This window comes from Myotis nattereri (assembly GCF_964212035.1).
Source record: "Myotis nattereri genome assembly, chromosome: 17".
Taxonomy (NCBI): domain Eukaryota; kingdom Metazoa; phylum Chordata; class Mammalia; order Chiroptera; family Vespertilionidae; genus Myotis; species Myotis nattereri.
The window spans coordinates 25,600,794-25,625,049 of NC_138092.1; the positions used below are offsets into that span (position 1 = coordinate 25,600,794).

Here is a 24,256-nt window from a genome sequence, read left to right on the forward strand (position 1 = left end):
ACTTGTAACAAGAGCTCTGTTCCTTAACATTTTACATCTCAGAAACACTTAGTTTTGGTAGACATGCTTCCTTCCAATATGTACTGTTTCTTTTCTATTTGGCAAATAACCCCACTGATCTCTTGGCTGGTAGGCATGCAATACCAAGACTGCAGGGAGAGCAGAGCATTTACCAGGTGGCGCTAGCAAAAGTCTCTTAACCCATCCCTTCTTGCCCTATTAGAGAGAGAAAAGGGATATAGCACAGCAGTCTTCATCTTGGTTCTGTCTCTTGACATAGTACATGATCAAACACTAACTTTACTACTTTCTGGGGTTTTGAATACCATCACTGCATATGAACAATTGCATAACAAAATTCTGATTCTGTCATGCATAAAAAGAGTTGCATAAAAATGTAATTTTTCCCTGACTGAATAAGACCATAAAAGATACCATAAAAACACATGAGATGCAAGTGGAAATCAATTAGTCCATGGTTCAAATTGGTTCCATTAGCATATCTTTGGAGTTATTGTCATTTCTCACCAAATTCCTCTTGACATGATTCTTTTCTTGATTATACAGTGTCTGCTGCAAAGTAGTCAAGGAAAAAATGTTCAGGAGATGAAAAGCATGTGAGATTTCATGAGTGTTAAAAATAATTGCCATCTTTGCCTGTGGAATAGGCATGGGCTTGTACTAGTAATTTTTCTTCAAAGAATTCTTTAAGAATTTTAGGTAAATGTTAAGCTTTGCTTACCTTACCAGGAGAACTCAAAGACCTATAGGTAGGTTCATTAAAAATTTGTTTCAAATTCATAAACCTTCAAGTTTTTAAAAATTATATGAAGAAAAATCTTCGTAGGCCCTGGCCAGGTAGCTCAGTTAGTTAGAACATTGTCCCCATATGCCAAGGTTGCAGGTTTGATCCCTAGTCAGGGCCCATTCAAGAATCACCTAATGAATGCATAAATAAGTGGGACAACTTATGGATGTTCCTCTCTGTCTCTCATCAATAAATTGTTAAAAAAAAAAAAGAAAAAAATCTTTTTCCATTTGCTAAGTCTTAATAAAGCTAAAGCTAAATAAAATAAGAAAGGCATATCATGGAACAAACTACTAATATATCTATTAACAGAAAATCTTGATGCAAATTCAGTTTGTACTGATCAAATTTGATTTTTTCATAAACTTATGTTATAAGTGAAGAAATACTTTACCTTTATTCTTATTGATCTTTATTTAGCTTTATTTTGTACACTTTGGGTATGAAGTATGGCCCCAAAGTCTCTTTCAAAAAGTTATAATTGTATAAATGAATCCATAAGTGAAATCAAAATATTTTTGAAAACTTTTTAATGTCTTCTTTTGTAAAGCAAAATTTTTTTTTATTCTTTCCATTGATTTTTCTTTTTTGGCGGGGGTGAGGGGGAGAGATAGAGAAAGAGAGAGAAAGAGAAGGAGAGAAACATCAATGTGAGAGAGACACATCAATTGGTTGTCTCCCAAACATGCTCCGACCAAGACCTGGAATTGACCCTGCAACCCAAGTATGTGCCCTTGACTGGGAATCGAACCATAGACCCTTCCATCTGGTGGCCAATACTCTAACCACTGAGCAACAATTTAAAAAATATGAATGATCTCCCTCATAAGTTTATAGTTTTAAAGCATGCATAATATATTGGGTTGTCTAGCACTCAGCATGAAAATTTCTATAATTTACAATAATGAAAAATATTCTAAGGCTCAAAAACACATGAGTCAAACTATACCCTTCTAAATGATTATAAAAGAGATGTAATATGAAACAAGTAATTTACTCCTGCAGTGTTGATCTGGATAGATTATGATTAACTTCTTTTTGAAGGAAAAAGAATATTAAGAGCCTCCACAATTGATGTAAATTATTTAAATCATGATGTAACTTAAATACAGTTGGTATAAGTTTTTATGCTTTCAGTTCCCAGGCAACAAATAAAAAATAAATAAATGAAGATAGAATAAAACCCATGAAATTAAAAGTAACATTATTTTAATTTTAAAGATGACATTATTTCCTGGTCACTCGACCTCTGCTCACAATACAGTACTAGCTGCTATAACTCTTGTAACCATGACTCACATTGCCCAATACTTTCTCTTTGAACTGCTATGATACCTTCTCTTATACAGCTATTTGAAACTTCTTTTGGTTTTCATTTAATCATGAAAATGAAATCATTATTTGCCAATTAAGTTCACTCTTTTAGCTCACTAAACAAGTAGCCTGCCACAAACAAGAAGTATGTGACAGACATCATAAATTGAAATGCTTTATCAGCACTGAAATTTCATGGCAGAACTTGCTTACGATGTGTCTCATTTAGAATATACTTACCTTGATCATCACCTACATGATGATGTAGATTTTTACCAATCCTCACAAAGAATGTGTAGACTTTTGAATATATCACCATAGACCTCCAGATTCTAGAGATTCCAGTTTCAGATCATTGAACCATACATTAAGCTGAAGAGTTTTATTTTATTTGGGCCCAGAGTCACTAGAAAGCCTTCCTCCTTTCCCTTTAGATTTTAGATCTTTTCTCCTCACCTTAAATTACCAACTGCTGGTAATACCGCAGATAACTTTTGTTGGTAATTCAACCAGCATTTTTTACATTTTAATACTTTTACGTTCGTTTTATTGTGCTTTCAGAAAAGGCATAACTCACACCACAACCCTGTGATTTCAAGATATTACTGCTTTAGAGGAAGGCTAGATTTTTAAAAAATGAATCATTTCAAAGTTACTTTAAAGAAAAGTATTAATTAAATAAAAACAGACATGGTACTGACTGTGAAACAGTCATGGAGATAACAAAGTAGAACCTTTCTCCTCTAGCAAAATGCCTAGTGACAGAATTCCTGCTCATTTCTTTCATATATTTTAGTGATGAGTCATGCAATTATGTAAATGTGGTTGATAGTCCTCTCACTTCTTACCTACTAAAACATCCTGACTTTTATCCAGCTACACATTGTTGTCAACAAGACTTTGGCCAAAGTGGTTATTGACTGCAAGCAAGTGGGTGAGAAGGCAATAAATGCATCGGCGAATATCACAGTGGATGGTGTCGAAGTCCTAGGGAGAATGGTTAGGTCAAGAGGACCAAATGGAAACTCTGCACCAGTAAGTGGATAAGCAATTGAGGCCATGTTATTGTTATAGAAAAAGGTATTTTAAAAATATAATTATTTATTGCCCAGGGGGGAAGTTTGGTAAAGGAATGGATTGATGGCTAAATAGTTAGCAGCCTTTATAAATGAACTAAAACATTCATAGTTAAAGCTCTTGGCAGTAAACTTCTGCTATTTTATACTCCAGGAAGTAAGCTAGTTTATTTTCTAAAGGCATTTTGAAATTCAAATATTAAAATACTCATCATATGATTTGTGGCATAAATGGTTTGTTAACGTGAGAATCAAAACTGTGAAAGAACTTCATTTGTATAAGCAAATATAGATTCATACAAAATGAGTGATTATTATACACAGGAAATTGACATAAGCCTCTCATTTGGATTAGATTTGGGCATTTTACAACTAGCTTTTTGCTATTGTTCATGTGAAATTTACTCTTTAATCATACAGTTATCTAAGTGACAAATCATTCTAAAATAATATATTTTTTTCTTCATACAACAAGGAATTTAAGCCTTGAGACTTCCAACTGGCAAAGAAATAACTTTTTCTTCACTCATTACCCACGGCATATACAAGTTTTTATTTTAACACCATGTAGTCATAGCTAATTACCATCATTCTCTAATTTGAGTCATTTTATAAATTAGAACCATTTAGCCTGGGGAATAGTTTATTCTTTTAAACAACTCCAACAATCCTGCATTTCTCTTATATGTCACGGAAACATAAAATGAATTATGAATGACTATTATTGTCTTGTACTTTCATAGGTCGGTAGAACTAGCCCATTATATGAAACTTTAGAACAATTTAGTAGTTCTCAAAGTCTGTTTAAGCTGACGGTCACTTTGTGCAAATGAAATCTTCTGACGTGTCAATCAAATAAGTAAATAAGATTAAAGCAGATCCATGTTGATTGAGTGGGAGAGAGAGGACATGGGGTAGTAAGTGTCCCCACCTCCAATGGTTCCTAAGGGAGCATAGTTTTAATTGCACTACTCTCATCTAACCCATTCACTGTACACACCAGCAAACTGTCCCAAAGTGTTAAAGTGATTTACTTTGGGACTCTGCTATTTTGTGGCATTGCTCTTTGTGGTAACAATAGAAATAAAATCCTTGTGTGCATTGATGTTAATATATGTGTAATTTATTGGGGTGACATTGGATAATATAATTTTATGTTTCCAGGGTACAATTCTATGATACATCATCTGTATATTGCATTGTATGCCCACAACCCAAAGTCAAATCTTCTTTCATCACCATATATTTGACCCTCCTTTACTCTTTACTACCTCCCCATCCCTCTGATAACCACCAAACTGTTGTCTGGGTCTATGAGGGTGTTTTTGTTTGTCTTGTTTGTTCATTCGTTGCTTTCAGTTTTATATCCCACATACGAGTGAAATCATATTGTTCTGGAGTATTTCTGTCTGACTTATTTTGCTTAGCATGAGTTTTGAGGCATCTTTAAAAATGCTTTTGTTCTACTTTGCTTTGGAGAACTATGGATTAGATATTTAGAAAGAGAGAATATAAAAGTGATGGAAGGCTCTTTTGTTTTTAGTTATAGTAAGAGACTTTTAAAAATATTTACATAATATTTTTAAAGGAGATGTCTCCTCTTAATGTATGGAATTTTATGTTGATTAAGAAACACACCATCTTCTGCCTCATGGAATATACCTATATGATAGCACACTCTAGAATTTATAAAGAGCCAGAATTAGCAAACTAAGGACATCTTTCTTATAAGGATAAATGAATGTATATAGATGGATGTTTGCATGGATAAGTGAATAGCCTCTAATTTAAGAAAGAGAAACAATCTGGGGATATGAGATTTTAGGCCCAAATCACTAGTTAAATTATTATTTTTAGAATAATACATATAAATCTCCTGACACTTAACAGGCATTCAGTAATGAGCAGCTGTTATTATTTAAGGATGTCAGTAATACCTTCTCTTTCTCACCTATTCTAACCTGCTACTGCTTATATAACACTCAATTATTTGGGGGCATATATTATTTTCCTTTTCTTTCATATATCTCCATTTCAACCCACCATCAAAATAGAAATCATATCATGGTCTTCATACAACCACACCCTTTTATACTCCATCACAGTATCTAATAAATCTTATATCAACAAAGTTCTCAAGAAATACTTGCTGGAAATTGAATAGAATGTCATCTATTTGAGTGATGCCATATCTTTTGTTAAAATGTTGTTTTGCATGTATTCTATTCATGTATGGTATTGACAGCCATCCAATAATATATATCATACCCTCTCCTAATTTGTATTTTACAATTATAGTTTGATAATTATAATTCTTTCAAATGACAATTTTATAATTACAATTACTTCAAATTATACTCTATGTAAATAAACGGTACTCTACATATATGGCCAACTAAACATCAACTTTATTTCTGGAAGCAAAAGTTACTGTAGGTTTCAGTCCTACTAGCAATAAATCTTTAACTGTCCATGAGAGAAAAGCAATTGAACAGAGCAGCCTCTGTGGTGACTTCCAACCAGTAGTAGACAATGGGGAATTTATGGAAGTCAATAATTAAAAGAGTTCTTTGTAAGGCTAGTAGGAAAAAGTTGTAGCTTTTGTTAGAATCTAGAATTCTACCAAGGATTACCAAATAGGTTTTCAGTCTGCCCACTTACTAAAGAATTTGATTTTGCTAAAATGGATGATATTAGATTAGGTCTCAAGAATGTGACTGGAAGCTGCCTTGCTCTTTGAGGTAATTGCTTAATTGTTTCCGTGCAGGGCCAGAGACAAGCTTCAGTCCTCCATTTTCACTTTAGAAACCACAAATTGCTAAAAAAAAATCTTAGTGTACACTTGTACTTCACTACCTAGCAAAAGTGAATGTGTAATGTGCAAGTTTTGTATTATTCCAGGGGGAGTAATTATCAGATCATTGAGATTAGTAGTTTATAGGTCAGCATTCCCTGGGCAAATTCAGCAGTGATTTTAAAAAGTGTCAGATGATGGAAAAACTCTAAATATTGAGTCTCTAAACAAAGTCTATTCTTCTTAAACCCTAGTTGAGTGGAGAAGAGATGAATGGATTTAGGGATACAGTACTACTATATTAAATTACTCACATTTATAATAAAAACAACTTGTGTTCTGCAATGAAAGATTTTATAGGCAGCAAAAGTGCCCAGTGGGACTAAACTAATAAGCAGTCCTAACTTAGCTGTCAAAACACAAGTGGGAGGAAACTTAACAGCTGTTCTTTTTCCCATCTTCTTTCTCCTAAGAAATGCCTCCTATTTTTTCTGACACACAGTGAAATTTTAATGCTGCCAATCAGAGATGATTCTAGGAAAAATTTTATCTTCTGGCATTGGCTCATGTTTCTTAGTGTCTTCCACCTTTAAAATATAACACGTATTCAATTGACATTTGTTTAGCCATCTGCTGCTAAAGACAAATACAAATTTTTATGCATTTTTTATTAAAATTATTTATCAAGTTAAAGCTTTTTATGCAGGAATCAATAGTAGACTAGTGAATGGTCCCATGAAACAAGTATTTTTAAATTACAATAAAATGATTGTTTTCACAAGAATTATATCTTTTAATCCTTAAAATAGGAATAGTAGCTAATATTATTGGAGGCCGACTGTGGACGAGGCGTTGTCTACTTTTCCATAATTAATGGAATCTTCCAATACCCCTAAGAAAAGAGACTTAAATAAGCCCCACTTTATAGATGCAGAAATTGAGACTTGAAGATGTTAGGGAGGGATCCCCTTTCTAAAAAACGAGGAAAGTGAGGTGAGATCATATGTGTCTTGCATACAGTTACCTGCCTTCCATTCTAAGCTCTCTTCCACTGGATCTGGTTATTACAGAACCTCAGGCAGAAGAGGGAGTCATGTTCACTGACAAGTCCAAAGACTTACATTATTTGAATTACAACCTTGAAAGTAAATGTGATCAAGTATGTCTACACCCAACTATTCTAATTCCTACCAACAAGTAAAGCCGTTCATTTTCATTTCCTAACTTAATGCCATGATGGTTTTCCTTAAAATCAATAAACAGAAAACAAATGAAAACACTCTGTTGAATATCTGACAAATAGTATGTGCTTAATAAATCCTAGTTTTGAAATGGAGTCAATAAAAGTTGAACACCAAATCAAAAGCATAAGATGGGTTAGGTCCCCAGTAATCTTTTGCCAGTATTCTTGAGTAATGTCAGGCTCTCTAAATATTAGTATAAGTTCAGGTATAGCTTGACTTCAAATTATAAACTTAGTTATATGTTGCTAGAAAAAAAAAGGATAAAATCTGGTACCGAGTAGAAAGTGAACCCAGAAATACATTTTAATTGCCATTCACAGGTCACAGTGGCAACCGCAGAGAAATATTTTAATCTTATTTCCATGCTAACATTTGACCTCAATGACTTGCCTTTTGTGCTACACCCAGACAGAAATGTCCAATAATGAAAAACGAGCATTTGTAATCGGCTCAGTATTCCCTTGAAAGAGATTATAAAAAGTAAAAGTGGGAGGTTCTATACCTTTCTCTCTCCTTTTTATTTTTGTCACATAAAATTTTTATTTTCAGTTCAAAAGGAAAGAAGTTACAAAAGTAAAAAGTGACTGCCTCTTGGCATTAGTTGCTTGAAGTATGATTTATGTTTAACCACATTGTCTTGCATTTACAGGCACTCAGATGTAAGATCTCTCGATAGACCACTTCTGTACTGTTTCCTGCATAATTGGTACAAATACTTGTGTCACTGCTTTTGGAATAAAAGCTAGAGGGTTTTTTAATCCATCCCCAGAATTGTGCCTTGGAAAAAGAAGTTCCTAAATAAAGGCTGAAGAATCTAAACTATTACGAACGCAAAACAATTATGAATAAATTTTTTTGTGCTCACACAAAAAAAAGTCTGCTGACTTCATCTAACTTGAAAAGGAAGGCAGCCCACAAGCATTCCTCAGATGATAGTATTGGCTTCATTAAGCATTTAGTAGGCATTCAACCCGTTGAGTGAAGAAAACAAGCACATAAGAATTCCAATCACTCAATAGGGCAGAAGTTTAGCCAAAGGTATATATGTAGACATTATACTGTTATAGGTGATTAGATAGTGAATGTTTATTTAAAAACTTCCACAGAGCCTGGTGCCAGCTTGGGGCTAGTGAAAGGCCTTGGCTTTATGTAAATCTCCCCAGTCACCAAAATGGTTTTACACTGAGGGCTCTGTTCAGAAATGGAAAATTTCTTAATGGATGAATGACTTACAGATTTAGCTGATTCTATCTAATGCTGTCATAATGGGACCCATTTAATAAATGTCCACAGACAAATGGCCTGTAAAGTTAGGCTTGGGTATCTGTATTTTAAATATTAGACCAAAAATTTATTCACTGCAAAATGAACCATAAGAAATTCAGGTGGGCTGTTCAAATCCCAACCAGAACTCATCTTTCAGCACCTGCTTAAATTCCTTAGGCTTTTTCATCCTAGGGATTAATCTATGGAATGGGATGGCTAGTACTGTATTATGCCTCATTGTGGTTGATCTGAGGATTAAATGATACAGACAAAAAAGTCCTTAGGAGCGTGCCTGGTACATAGTAGGGTTTCACTAAATGTTTGCTGCTATTGTTATTGTTATTTGCCAAGTTTTTACTCAGAACATTAAATAGATATGATTATTATGTAAACACATTACTATGATATATTTGCCCTCGATACTATATCACTTTCATTTTGATTCTACATTTTGGCTCTTGTATTATATACTCTTCTACCTTAAAGAATTCAATTATGGAAGAGCTGTACATTAAAATATTTATTACTTATAATAACTATATTCCGGGCACTGTTCTAAATAATTCCCTGTATTAACTCATTTTATTATTATAGCTACTATTATTATACTAATGAATGACTACTATTCAGTAGCTACAATTATATTAATTTTACAGACAAAAAAAATCTCAAGACTCTAAGACATTAAATAATTTGTTCAAAATGCATTAGCTTGTGAGGGAAGGACTTAAGGATTACACCCAGATAGTCTAGCTCCATAGCCTCCTAACCAATGTGTTTCTTGAAGTAGCTTTGTTGCTCTTGCTATTCATGAAAATCAACAATCATGTTCTTTAAAAATGTTCTAATTTTAAAAACCTAATTTTTTAATGATCACAATTTTGTTGTATGGTTGCCCTGCAGAGATTCAGATATTATACCCTTGGTAAAAATTAAAAACAAAAATTAGCCTGAAAAAGTAAGATCAGTGAGCCACACACATATTTGCTCAAATAACACAGTTCTTGTACATAGACATAAGAAAACATGATGCCTTGATTCATGGATCTGCTTTCAAAATTAAGGTTTTCTTTTCAAATAATCTTGCAAAACTCACTTGGGGAAGGATGTTTGCAGCAAGACACAGTTCTTCTTGGACACATTGAGAGAAAGCCTGAGTTCTTCTCTTGACTATGATCTAGGTCTAGGACAGGCTCTTCTGTGATACTGCATGCATCATTGCTAATCTATTTCAATAGTCCTATCTACTTGGGCATTCTCTGTTTCATCCTGCGATGAAACAGTTTTTACTGACATATGAATAGTATTGCTTGGGAGAAAATAAGGCACCAGGAGTTTCCAACTCTTGCTTTAAAACACCATTTGCTGAAGGAAGGTTGAAGATGTAAAAAGAAAAAAAAACTTGATCCTTCTACCAGCTCTCTAACTGATGACACTTTTAATATGTGAAAATAATTTAAGAAGAAATATAATATTAGAAGTAGTTGGGTCATGATGTTCATATCAGCCCCTAATGATAGTATAATGATGTTTCTGTATATTTCAACATACATATTGAGTTGCTGCCAACATACACGAATAGAGCAAGACTGTCTAAATATTTATGGCATGATCAATGGCTTAAATAAAAATACACTTAGCCCAGCTTCTCACAATACCATATGTGACTGTCATGACACTTACCACGTTGAAAACAGTATTTATGTGCCTGTTTCTTATTCTCTGGAAATCCACTGAGGGCAGAATACTTTGTGGTTTTGTTCATTTTTGTATCCTAAAGGTCCACATAGTATCCAGCTTATATCCTAGTAAAGAGAAATTGTACGAATGTATGCCTGAATGATTAAAGTTGGAATTAATTCAACAAGCCTTCATTGAACACCTACTACGTGCTCTATATTGCAATAGAGGATACAAAGATGAATAAGTGGTTCTTTATCCTTTGAAGTGCTGACAGTCTAAGGAGAAGAAACTATAAATAATTATATTGTATGGTGGCAGACATGCTATGAAAGAGAGACCTAAGGGATGTTGTGGGATTACAGAGGCACTTGGAGTAACTGGGAAGGTTTCAGCAGAGGTGCTAAGATTCTTTAGGTGGAGATGGGAAGGGAAGTTGTGATAAATAAGGGAGTTTGGATGGTAGATGGAGTAACTGTAGACAAAATCTTAGACCATTGTGTCTTTGAGTAGCTAATTAGTTTCATATTGTTGGAATTTCTTTTTAATTTATTTTTGGTAATGTTATGTTATAAATGTATTGGTGTCCTATTATTTATATATAGTATGAAATCATAATAGCTATAAACACAAGGTATCTATCTTTTTTTGAATGACAATTTCACTTTAAATTTCAGTTCCAGTTACAGATGTTTGATATTGTTTGTTCCACATCCTGGGCCAATAAAGACAAATGCTGTGAACTACCAGGCCTGGTAAGAAATCTTCATTCATTATTGGGTCTGTTCTTCATTAAAATGTTCTAAAGTTATATTGAATTTTCTCTGAAAATGAAATGCTATTTTGCAAAACTCATATCAGAGATAATTCATTGTGATGATAAAGAAACTGAGAAAGATGTTAAGAGGGAGGCGTGTCTGAAATTAGCAAGACACACGGATATACATAGTGGGTCTACACAACCCCTGGGGTGCCATTTACATAGTCCAGATCTTCCCAGATTTCCTTGTTCATAAAATATTTAGTGTTGGAATACTTTATGGCATCCCTAAACCAAAAGAAATACCTAACAGTGCCATTGCTGAAGTAATTAGGTCCAAACATCTTACTAAATGTTTATGTCCTAATAACTCAGTAGCCATATTAAAAAAAAATGATATACTTATTTTATTCTTAAATAACTAAAATGACTTAATGGGATGTGTGTGCCTATTTGCGCTGTACAGTTGCTTATATCTTGGGATCTGATAGGACATTTCCACCCTCACTTTGTTTTTCCATATTGATTTTTCTCATGGTACTTGCTACTCAATGAGCAAATGCTCAGATTTGCATATACGTGACATCATCAAAACAGTATTTCAAAATCTATTGTTGAAACTGTGAACTACTTTGAGCTGGTTGTTCATACAAAGTCCAGTGGGTGTTTCTCTTGAGTTTAGAACATTTACATGCTCCTGTGACCTTGTCATGGTGCCACAGGGCACCCTGGTACACAGTTTTGGAATTGCTCTTATAAGCTCTATAACCTATGTAATTGGTACAAGAAAAATCAAACTTTTTCTTATTAATAATACCATGTGTAATTCCTAAGGGTATACCTGTATATATGAAAGCAGATTCATATCTTCAGATCCTTAGATCCTGAGCTGAAATGGATGACACCATCATGGTTGGACGTAGTCATGTCTTAATAATTAAATGTGGAGAATGGACATGGAGAAACCATCATAAAGTCTGAGCAATTTGCCTTCTTAAGATCTTACAACAGATGACATCATCTATTGCAGGCAGTAAATTCATGCCAACTATGTTTGAGAAGGAAATAACTTACTCTTTCTTTAACAAAATAAGTTTCTAAGTAGTTCCTGGGGTAGATTTAAATCAGAGAAACTGTGATGTCTTACATAAGTGCAGGTAGGTTGGAAATTGGAAGGGCAAATGCCACAAATCTGATGGTGTGTCAAGCAAAATGTGATCACCACAAAATTCTTCAAGAAAACAAATATGACCTCCTATCTCAAAGCTTTAGATTGATGCCATGATTTTTTTTTTCCCAAGCAGTAGTTAAAATTGTTACAGAGAAATGATAATGTTTTAATTTTAAAAATATATTTTTAAATTGATTTTAGAGAAGTAGAGGGAGAGAGAGAGACAGAAACATCAATGATGAGAGAATCATTGATTGACTGCCTCCTACATGCCTCGCAACTGGGCATGTGCCCTGACTGGGAATCAAACTGTGACGTCTTGGTTCATGGGTTGATGCTCAACCACTGAGCCATCCCAGCCCAGCTGATGATGTTTTTAAGCACTGTTTTTATTTTGTTTTGTTTGTTTTAGTATAGATGCAGTTATTTTGGTTGACATGACCAGCAAGTTTTCTTTTATCCTTTGAAATGGGAAAAATGTTGTGACACAAAGTTTGCAAGACCTTTAGTTCATAGAGTACTACTGTTCCAACTGAATTAAATAGTAAGGTGGTTTAGGGGCTATTTTTTTTTTTATACCCACTTCTGCCTTTCTTTCTTCCCCTGGATTCCCAAACAGGTTTTTAACATCCTTTAATAATGATGATTATCAATGACTCACAAGACACCCATTCATTGTTCTTTAAAGAAAAGATTTTTGTGGTCAGGAGAAAATATTTCTGCCTTTCTAAACTAATGCTCACTTTAAAGTGTCTTAAGTCAAAGTTTTTGTTAACAGTTTTCCTATTTTTTTCTTCTCAGAGGGATGAGGAGAACTGCCCAGACCTTCCACATTCCTGCTCCTGTTCTGAAACCAGCAAACGGGCTCTGGGACCAGCAGGCCCACCAGTAAGTCTCGCCTAGTTGGGCTTAAATGTTCTTTAATAACATTTATAGCTATCACTTGTGTGTCTGATAGATGATCTACATTGTGCCAAGCACGTAGTTAATCACAGAGATGTTACACAACTTCCTTAAAGAACACAGATCCAGGTCTCTGTGCCTCCTAGAGATGATGCTCTTAATCACTATGCAAGACAACACTCATGCTGCTGTATATTCCAAACGGTCCCTTGAAAATCCTGTGGTTTATTCTCAGTGTGAACGTTTCAAATATTGGCCCTCTACTTATACCTGTAATATTTCCATGCTCTCATCTTTCTCATTCTGTTATCAAAATTTATATGTGAAGGGAGGATTTTGAATTTTTCAGGAAAAAAATGTCATCTGAGCATGACTGGAACTTTCTATAGAGAAGGAGAGGGAGGGGAAGAAGAAGGAGGAAGAGGAAGAGAGAAAAAAGGGAGGGAAGATGGGAGAGAAGGAAAGAGAAAAAGAAAACATATATTTGTAAAATATAAAATATATAAAATTGCACTATCTGGGTCTTTGTATTTATCATGATAAATCTTTTGTAATATGTTTAAATACCCGTTAAACTGGGTTAGCAGTATTTCTTTGGTATAAGTATGCTACAGCTGGTGTCTGGTTAGGGAATGAGAATTACATCAGGGCAGAAGACAAAGAAAACAGGGAGAAGGTGCACTAGCAAATACAGAAGCCACGGAGGGATATTTTGACGCCTGGCCAGCGTCTGTACCTTGGCCTCCTGGAGGCAGCCAGCCCAGGCAGCATGTGAGCAGTAGGTAACCACTCTGACAGCTAGCTTGCAGTGGGTAACTTCACTGCAGGTCGGCACCACCAACAACCTAACATTCCTTTATTTGTGGACCGCGTTTCCTGAACTGAACAAAAACAAAGAGAACCTGCTGAATGCATTTGAAATATATTCCAGCAGTTTCTACTTTATCTTTGGCACATAGAACATTCTTTCAAGCTATGGATGTAGAACCCACACACATAAAAAAAAAAAAGGTTCCTTTATCCCCAAGAAGCAAATTTGCGGTAATAGTAAAAGCATTATATTTAAATTGTAAGATTTGGCCAGTCATTGTATCACTGTGAACCTCAATTTCCTTGTATATACAATAGCACCCACTTCTTTAACTGGTATTGTGAAGAATTACAAGACAATATATATGTAAGGATTTTGTACATTATAAAACCTTAATTAAATGTAAAGAGTTGTCTTTAGTTTAATCTGGAATTTGAAAACAATGATTTGTTTTCAACTTTTTTTTTTTTTACGCCAAAAGTATGTCTTTGAACTTTATCAAGGCTAACGCACATTGTTTAGTTTATTTGTTGTACCAGCTGTAAGGTATTCCATTATATAAACTACAGTTTATTGACCCATTACTGTGGAGTATTTCCCTGTGGCAATATTATTACAGTGAACATTCTTTGTATATCTCTTTGCAAACATGAATGCGTGTTCTTAAAATAACACAGATTTGTTGGTGAAGAAGGAAGGTTCATCATCATGAAGAAACCCCACATTGCTCCTCGGGATGATTGTCCCAATATCCTCTTCCCCAAATTCTGTATGAGAGCTAGTTCCCATGCATTTCACCAAGACCCTCTGATGTTGCCAAATATGAGCGCCTTCCTTTATCTGATGATTGTAAAACCCTGTGTCATTGTTATTTTAATTTAAATAGGACTCTCCCTCCATGCTAGTGAGATGAACCAGTTTTTCATGTCTCTTAGCCATTTAGATTTTTTCCTATATAAATTACCTGTTTATAAGCTTTGCTAGGTTTTTGTTATACAGGCTTTTTTCCTTACTGATTTATAGGTGGTTTTATGTATTGTGAATACTAACCCTTTATTAACAATATGGTTTGCAAATATCTTTTCCTGGCCCATGGATTGTTTGGTGTTTATGAGAACTTATATTGTCTAGAAATTTCAATTCTATGTAGACAAATTTAATATTTCTGTTAGCTATTGTTTATATTTTCATTTATTGCTTCTTTTAGTCATGATTTACTTAGAAGTATCTTTTAAAATATTCAATTATGTGTGCAACTTTTATCTTTTTCTTATTAATGTATTGATTTTATTGTACTTTATCAGGGAAGATAGTCTGTATAGTAATGATTTTTTGATATTTGTTGATTCTTTGGTATTTATTTTGTGGCCTTTTGTAAAGTTTTACAGAGTTTCCCTGTAGGTTTTAGGAGAATGTGTTCCCTAATTGTCAAGTTCAGAATTTTATATATAAAGTCCAGTAAATGAAATTGTAAATTTGCATTGTTAGAATCTTCTTTATCAGCATTAATTTTTTACCTTTTGATTAAGAGATAGATATTTAAAATCTTCCACTCTAATTGTCAAATTCTGTTTGTAATTTCACAATATATATATATGATCTTTGGGTGTTTCTTTAAAAGAGTGTTGATAGTAAATTTTCAGATTTTTTTCATCTGAAAATGCTTTTATTTCCCATGTTATCAAAGGATTGTTTTGATGATTGTCACAAAGATTGCTAATTTTCCCCCATCCCATATTCATTGCCACTGCTTCTTTTCAAAAAGTGGAATCCCTTGAGTTTTAGCCATGCACATGGGCATTCTGCTAGGGGCTTGATTTCTTAGCATCTGTCACCTTAGGACTAAACTCTGGCCAATGAGAGAGAAGATATATGAAGTAACCGTGGATGTTGTTTTTAAATGAAAACCAAATGCCCTTCCTAACCAACCTCACCCTTCCTCCCAGACTAGGATGGGGGCATGTAGCAGTGAGGTCACTTTGATAAGCAACATTCTGGGACACTGCAGAACAATAAGATGTTGGGAATCAAGGTTTCACGCTGCCTTAAATGGTAAAGCTACTCTGCTACACTGGACCCATTCTCAGCTCAGATTTTAACAAAGGAGAATAATAAACTTCCTAACTTGCTTAAAATGTTTAATATTGACCTCAAAGCACTCAGACAAGTTTCCAAAGTAATAAACTTGAAGTACAATTCTAGATTAACAATTATTTTCTCTGAGCACTTTGTAGATGAGATTACACCATTTTATAGCTCCATTGTTGCTATTGAAAAGTCAACTGTCAGTCAAATTAATGATCGTCCTGTGAGAAAGAAATCTTTTCTCTCTGGTTCTTTTCAAGACCCCTTTAGTAATTTGAAGTCTCACTACAGTATTGATGTTGTTTTGTCGTTTTGGAAAATTTGGGACTTCAGGAATTTGAATACCAATGTTCTCATTCATTATGGAGTTTTCTTAGTCACTGCCTCTTTGAATATTGTCTCTCTGCTGTAATCCCTATTAGGTTTTCCTGAAATTCCAACTAGATGGACTTTATAACTTATAATGTTACTATCATGTCTTTTAATCTTTTTTAATTTATTATCTACTTTGCATCTCCAGGCTTCATTATGTGTAATATCTTTAAATTTATCTTCTGGTGTGCTCTATTTTTAGCTATGATTTAATATTTCATTTAATTTAGCTATTGTGTTTATGATTTTGATTGTTATCTTTAGTATATCTAGAAGTTATATTTGGTTCCTTTTTTCTTGTTATTTGTACAGTCTTTTCTTTTGTACCACTTTCAAGACTATTTTTCTTTATTATATTAAATTTGGTGTATATTCTTTACCTTACAATTTTAAAATCCGCAGTGTATGTGGTTCTGATTCTGCCATTGTTTTCCTGATGATTTTACTCATGCTGTCTTGTTTCCATGTATATTTTGTGATTTTTTTTTTTTGGTTTTGTGTATTTGACTGCATGTTATTTGAGACTTTGTCTCTGGGACTGTTTTGAGCCCATATTTCAAACATACTCCTCCAGAGAGTGTCTGTGCCTGCTTCTGCTAAGCTCCTGCTTATACAACCAACTGGAAACCACCTTAGGTTTAACTTTGGAGTTTTGTTTGATCCTCACAGGCAGTGTGAATTCTAGTCCCTAGATTGTATAAGAATCAGCTACTGGGTAGTAATTCTTAGGGGAGATAGTTCCTCCTCCTGCCATAGCTAAAGTGAAAACAACATCGTGGTCATCCACCTGCCGGTGGGCCATTTCCATTTCTAGCTCATTCAGAGTGCTGCCTTTCAAGTTCTTCAACATTAATGAATGTTTCATATTCTACCCTCCCCCACCTATCATAGACCCAATTTCATATTTCATTGCCTTGTGTGGGCTATAAAATACAGGCTTTGCAGTAAACCTCAACCGTCTTCCCAATCTTTCCCTGGGGCAGTCTCAGTGCGCATGCCTGCTGCTCTGGGATTTTTTTTTTGTTTCTTCTTCATTCTTGGTCCTTAAAGATCCAGTTCTTAATTACAATCATGTTTATTTTATTTTAAAAGGCATCAATAAGCTCTTTTTAGCTGGAGGCTTTTCAAGTTTTTCATTTGCAATACTGCTGGAACAAGTTATAAGATATTTACATATGACCTAAGAGTCAAACTTTGTAACGAGAAGAAAGCAGCAGAGAAGTAAAAGGAGAGGGTTGAGCTCTGACTTGTTGAGGAAAACAAAACATGTAAAACGGAGAAAGGCTATTGACATTTTAAAATATTTGAAGTATAATAAACTATTTAAGAACTAGTATCTCAAACAGTATGTAATAAACCCTGTGCAATGACTAACATAGTTGTGATTATCTTCTCATTCAAGAATTTATACAGTAGTATTATGTGCCAATAAAACTGTAAAGAGCTGTAGAGAGACATGAAAGAACCATATTCTCTTTGCCTGGACTAATCCTTTCTTATTAAAAGATGGAATCTTATATCCACAAATATTTGTTGAATTCTTATCATGTGCTCAGTGATGAGGGTCAGGGTTAAGATGGCAAACAAGTTAGAAATGTAAAATGGTCCCTGGCTTTTAGACATGGTGTGCCTGGAAGGAATATCTGGGAGTCAACTAGTCATAATCATTTAAGATGTGCAAAAAGAATTAAAGAGTTGGCCATATTACTTGGGATGCAGTGGGCTTGCTACAAGCAACAGAAAACTTGACTAGCACAGTGGTGAAACCCATTATGGCATTTGGACACTCATTGTTTGCTCAGCAAAGGATTTAAAGGAGGCTGAACCCAAGGGAAAGGAGGCTGCTCACCAACTTCATTAAGGACCCAAATTGTTCCATCTCTCTAATTTGCTTTTCTTTGGCTTGTTGCTTCTTGATCAGATTGGCTACAACTGGCTAATATGTCCATTCCTAGTTGCGAGGAGGCTGGGAAAGTAAATCTCTCTTTTAGGCTTTACAGTAGGAGAAATAAAATGGAAAGAAGTCAGGAAAGACTCTTTGGTAGCCAGCCAACAATGTCTGCCTCACTGAGGGAAAATATTTGCATCATCTATAACAGTTAAGGATGTAGTATCCAAATATATGAAGAACTCCTGCACATTAAAGAGAAAAATACATGCAATCCAATAGAAAACTAAGCATATATATATATGTGTGTGCGTATATATATATGTATATATATATATATATATACACACACACACACACACACACACACACATATGTAGTTGCATTGAGAGAAAATGCAAATCGACAAACATTATGAAAAGATGTTCAGTCATAGTAGCTTTAAGGGAAATAAAAATTAAAATAAGAATAAGGAATTATTTTTACCAATCCGGTTGGTAAGAATGTAAAGTTTGACAACATCATATACTATGGGTTAGAGAACTAAGGATCCTCTTAAACTCTTGGCAGATGGCATAGCTTTCTTTGGAGCACAATTTGATATTGTATTTGCATATTCATTAAATTTTATTTATAGTTGTACTTGTTGCTATCTTAAATGTTAACATTTTTACTTAAATATTAACACTTCTATTTAAGGTGTGTTTAGGGATGTTAATTGCATTATTGTTTAAGCAGCAAAAATTTGTGGGGGAACCGCCTACATTTCCAATAGTGGAAGAATGATTAAACTATTATGCATCCATCCATGCAACTATGGACAACTATGCAACTCAATAAGAATAAGTTAAATCCAAATGTTATATTATGGAAAAGTCTCTAAAACATTAAGGCAAAAACGCATATAAAAAGTTTGATGTCACATCTGCAATCTACATACATCAAATTATACCACAAAAATACTATAGGTAATAATTTCTAAAGATACATATATACATGTGAATTATATAATTATATTCAAAAAGTCTGAAAGATAAGCAACCAAATGAAATTGGGGAAGGGAGAGAATTGAAGTGATTAAAAAACAAGCTGGGAGAAAACTTAAAGATCATCTGATATAGTCTTTTCCTAAGTGATACAAGCCGATGGTACCCACATGATGTTCAGTAGTCATGGATATATTAGAAAATAAATTAGAATCACATAGTGAGAAAGATATTGCATTTTAATCCTCAGGTGAAAGTGATATTCTCAGTCTGGTGCCAGTATGACCATTCTAATACTTATGCCCCTTTTAAAAACTATATATCTTTGTTGTTGAAAGTATCACAGACGTTCCTCTTTTTCCCCTCATTGACCCCTTCCACCCTGCTCCTGCCCTCTCCCCAGGCCTATCCCTTTTTAACAAAGAGCAAACTTGTGACTCAAAAACTTCAATAGGCACAAAATCTAGCTAAATTGAATAACATTATTTATAGTATCTCTTTAAGGTTACCCTCTATTCTTAGCAAGTAATAACTTTTTCCATTCACTGTAGTGCTATAAATTTGCTTTTAAAATTGATTTAAGTGAAATAGTGAGTCAATTAAAAATATTCAAAGGTTATATATGCACACATATATTTATACACATATATACAAGAAATATATGTTTGCAAAGAATACATATACACATATACATATTATGTGTTTACATGTACCATATAAAGAAAAATGCTATTAAATAATCTCAAAGTTGTAGTGTAAGACATATAATTTTAGATTAGGGACATATTTTATTATTTGCATCCATTAATAGTAGTAGTTTTACATCACTAAAATTTTTTAAATACCACAATTTGTTTTTTATTTAAAAATATTTGACATAGAAAGTTGCCTCAGTCTATGAAATCATTAGCAGGGAAGCTGGGTCTGGGTGGCAAATTTCCAGTTAAGGATCCTGATGAACATATATCATTACACAATGTGCTGGCCTTGATACAAAATAGGAATTACATGACCCATATTACTAAGGAAAATGGATGAAATAGATGGCTTTAAGATGTGCTAATAAGTGCTTGGTGCTAATACATAACATCTGTTTGCCAGGGTGGTCCAGGACTCAGAGGACCAAAGGGCCAACGAGGAGAGCAGGGTCCAAAGGTAACATTCTCAATCTTAATATCTCTAAATCTCTCTCTCTCTCGCTCTTCTCTCTCTCATAACTAGCCATAATAATTTCGGTATTCAGTACTATTTACCCTTTGCAATCTACACGGCCATACTTTTTTTTTTTTTTTTATCAAAGTTGTATCTAAACCTTTTCCATTATTCTTAGACTTGTGGTTGTTGTTTTTTAAAATCAATAAGAACATTTAATAACGTAGTGAAAAGAAAGATTTCTGGGTTAGAAATAGTATCACCGTTCTGACTGGTCTAGACCTCTCTCTTGTCCATTCTTTTCTTCCTTTATCTTGTATTTATTTTGTATTATAAGCAAAGATGTTTCTTTGGGGGAATACTGAATCACAACTAGGCAGCAGTCCCTCCCCGGTAATTTCTCAGGTTGTAAATTCCTTCTTTCTTCCCAGCATGCACAGTTCCTCCACTATGCATAATCAAACACATGACTCTATTTTCCGTTCTCACTGCTCAAGGCCAGTAAGTGTGGTGGTTCAAGTTGTACACGGTACAGAGGCCCCAGCCAAGGGGACGAAGCTGTGCAGAGCTATGTCACGGCACATGTTTTCCTCCTTGGCAGGAAAGCGCCTCGAGGGGTGGCAGAAGCCCAGCCACTGGGTTCAGGCTTCACCATCTTCTCTCTGGCTGTTGGCAAAACTTCTAACTGGTCTCCTGGCTCCAGTGGCATGATTTTCTGATTGATTTTTCACATCTTTCCCCAGATTCATTCCTTTAAAGCTATACTCAGTCATATTACACTCTTAAAACCTACAGGCACAGGCTGTTTGCCTTGAGAATACAATTCACCTTCCTTGGCATGGGATTCAAGGCCCTTTATAATGTGACTCCCCATCTCATTTTCACCATGTTACTTCACCTGATCGGCTCTCCATCCATTTGCTTGACTTACTGCCTCAATGTGCTTACTTATTAAATTTGAACAGTACTTATTCTTGGAGAGGAGGACATCGCAAGTTTTTTTGCTATAAAATTGGAAACAAGTGGCCTGACCAGGGTGGCTCAGTGGTTGAGCATTGACCTATGAACCAGGCAGGCATGGGTTCAATTCCCAGTCAGGGCCCATGCCCAGGTTGCAGGCTCCATTCTCAGGGGCATGCAGGAGGCAGCCAATCAATGGTTCTCTCATCATTGATGTTTCTATCTCTCTCCCTCTCCATTCCTCTCTGAAATCAATAAAAAAAGTTGGAAACAAATGAAGCAAGGTAAGAGAGAATGTGGGGGGAAAGCTGTAAATGAAAGGAGGCTGAAGATAATTAATCAGGTACTAGCCAACTCAAAACTTAGACCAGAGGTAACTCCTTTTTTGTTTTATTTTCTGAGATAGTGACACTTTCTCAGGCATAGAAATGATGTAGCTTACTTGGCTTCATCTCTTATTTGCTATGAGGAGCTAGTGGTTTGAAAGCTTCTTTTCAGACAGTGATACACTGTGTCTTCCTTGGTTTCACCTGAGGGCAGTGCCAGTGAGCTCCTGTGGATGCTGGCTCGCTCCTCCCAACACCTCTAACACCATGATCGTGGTTTGGTTTTTTTTTTTGTTTGTTTGTTTGTTTTTAACATTCTCACTGGATGATGATTCTGATCATGAAGACGTGTTAGGAATGCCAAGGTGTTTGATGATATCAAGATTTACCTCTTTCCTCTAATCATTCCCCTGTGGTTATTTCTGTGTGATGATTTTGATGAATCACAGATTCAAGTCTTTAGTGGTTTTAGGAAAAAGTCTTGTTGGAGAAAGGATGCACGCATGTCCACCAAGGTGGACAGTGTAGGAGCAGATAAACTACACTTTCCAAATGAAAAGCACCCATCTGTATTATTTTTTTATTTGTGGCTTTGAATTTCAGTTGCAGTAAATAGATAATAATAATTTAGAAGCTCAAAACAGCCCTGACACTGCTCTTCCTAGTCATTTTTAGCTTATACTTTATAGAATAAAATGGGACCACCTACTTTCTGCCCTTCTACTCCATTCCCAAATCCTCAATACTATCCAAACAATATATTATTCAACTATTATAAATATTAAGTAATATTTGTAAATCTCCGTGTCTCCTCCATCATAATTTAAAAAATCTGGCTACCTCTCTCTCACCTTCTCTTATACAATGTTTCTTATAAGACTAGTTTTCATTCAGTGTTTTTACATCCTCACCTCAAAAATAATTCACTTTTGGGGGGTACATAAATATTCATAGCAACTTTGTCAATAATTGCAAAAAAACAACAACAATTGGAAATAATCCAATATATCTCAACAAGTAAACGAACAATTTTCTGTCTATCCATGCAATGGAATATTACTCAGCAATCAAAAGGAACATACTACCAATACATGCCAGACTCTGAGTGAACCTCAAAATACTCTGCCATGTGAAAGAAGTGAAATCACAGGAGCTCATAGTGTAAAATTCCACTATTCACAACCCAGATTGTTGTTGACCCACAGATGATTCCTGTTCCTCTAGGAATTCTATAAAATTGCTCTCATTAGTCACCAATCACCTTCTGTACCAAATCATGTTAAGGTTGTGGTTTGCCTTAACTTATTTGAGATCTCTACAGCATTTGACATGACTGTCACATCTCTATTTGAAATTCTCTCTCTCTCTCTCTCTCTCTCTCTCCTTTTGGCCTTTCCCATACCATTCCCAGGCTACTCTTCCTCTCCCTTCTACCTGATTGTCATCTAATCTTAATCCATTCCCTCTTTCACTCTATCATCAATCTCCTTAATAACCTCTATCACAAACACATCTTCCACTAATCCAAAATCCACCTCAGCTCAGACTTCTGTTGACCCCAGAACAACTAGGCATTTCTACATGGTTATCCCCATACACCTAAAACTTACCAGGTTCCAGGCGACACTCATTTACCCCTACTTTACACCATTTTGCCTTTTCTTCTGTTTTGCTTGTCCCGAGTAACGGATTCATCAGTTTCACATTTAAGATGATACCTGGGTGCTGGAAGTCTTAATTTATAAAAGTTTGGCTTTTGTTGGAGTCACAGAACGAGAGAAGGGCAAGGAGATGAAGTTGAGGATAAGTAGATCTTCTGCATCTAAGATTTCAGAGATATCTAATGTTAGCCAAATCACAACAAATCCCAAACTATAGAACTAAAATTTGCTAAAGTGAGAGGAATGTCTGATTCTGGGAAGAAAGGAAATTAAATAATTTTGAGGCTAGGAAGGTCATTCAATGACCGCTGAAGAGACATTAAGGTGGTGGCAGGATCATGATGATGAAGAAAGCAGAGGGTAGGTGCAAAGCCTTCAGTAAATGTGGAGGAATGCCCGTGCGGTAGGTAACTGACAGTAGTGAAGGTGGGGAGAATGTAGTTCATCTGGATGGTATAAATCTTTACAGGCCAGGAGGGTGGTCTTGAATCGTTTATATCTTTTGCATTTGTTATGGCGTGTGGGAGGTCTAGTAACTCACGTAATTGGCATAGCATTCTTATTTATGAAAGCAAAAAAACAAAGTTGCAGCAGCCCCTGCGTATTTACTCTTGGTTTACTGATGACATTTCATCTGGGAGGTGAATCATCGGAGGATGGGATAACAAGTGTCTTGTTATCCTATGAATAGTTCACGTCTTAGGAAAAATTATTTAAGGAAATACATTATCAGCATCCTAAGCAGAAATATCTCTGGGTACCAGAGGGTCTAACTTACTCTGGGATGACTTTCCTCTCTTGCCTTACAGGGACCAGATGGCCCTCGGGGTGAAACAGGCCCTCCAGGACCTCAGGGTCCCCCTGGGCCCCAAGGACCAAGTGGTCTGTCCATTCAAGGAATACCTGTGAGTTGAGTGTAAACAGTCAGATAGGTTTTTGTTATTATCATTTCTCCATGAGTTATAAAGAATGAATGTTTGTCTTCTGTGCCTTCATTAT

General features: G+C 35.1%; 1 protein-coding gene across 3 annotated transcripts in view; it reads left to right on the plus strand.

The window, feature by feature from the left end:
• COL14A1 (collagen type XIV alpha 1 chain) overlaps positions 1 to 24,256 on the plus strand; it is a gene marked incomplete at its 3' end in the record, with an annotated part of 161,900 nt that overhangs the window by 90,482 nt on the left and 47,162 nt on the right. For all 3 annotated transcript variants that reach the window (XM_081111510.1, XM_081111512.1, XM_081111511.1), the window contains exons 33-37: positions 2,999 to 3,157; positions 10,860 to 10,937; positions 12,915 to 13,001; positions 20,260 to 20,313; positions 24,067 to 24,162. In XM_081111510.1, coding sequence (XP_080967636.1) covers positions 2,999 to 3,157; positions 10,860 to 10,937; positions 12,915 to 13,001; positions 20,260 to 20,313; positions 24,067 to 24,162 — 474 coding nt within the window. The remainder of the gene's footprint in view (positions 1 to 2,998; positions 3,158 to 10,859; positions 10,938 to 12,914; positions 13,002 to 20,259; positions 20,314 to 24,066; positions 24,163 to 24,256) is intronic.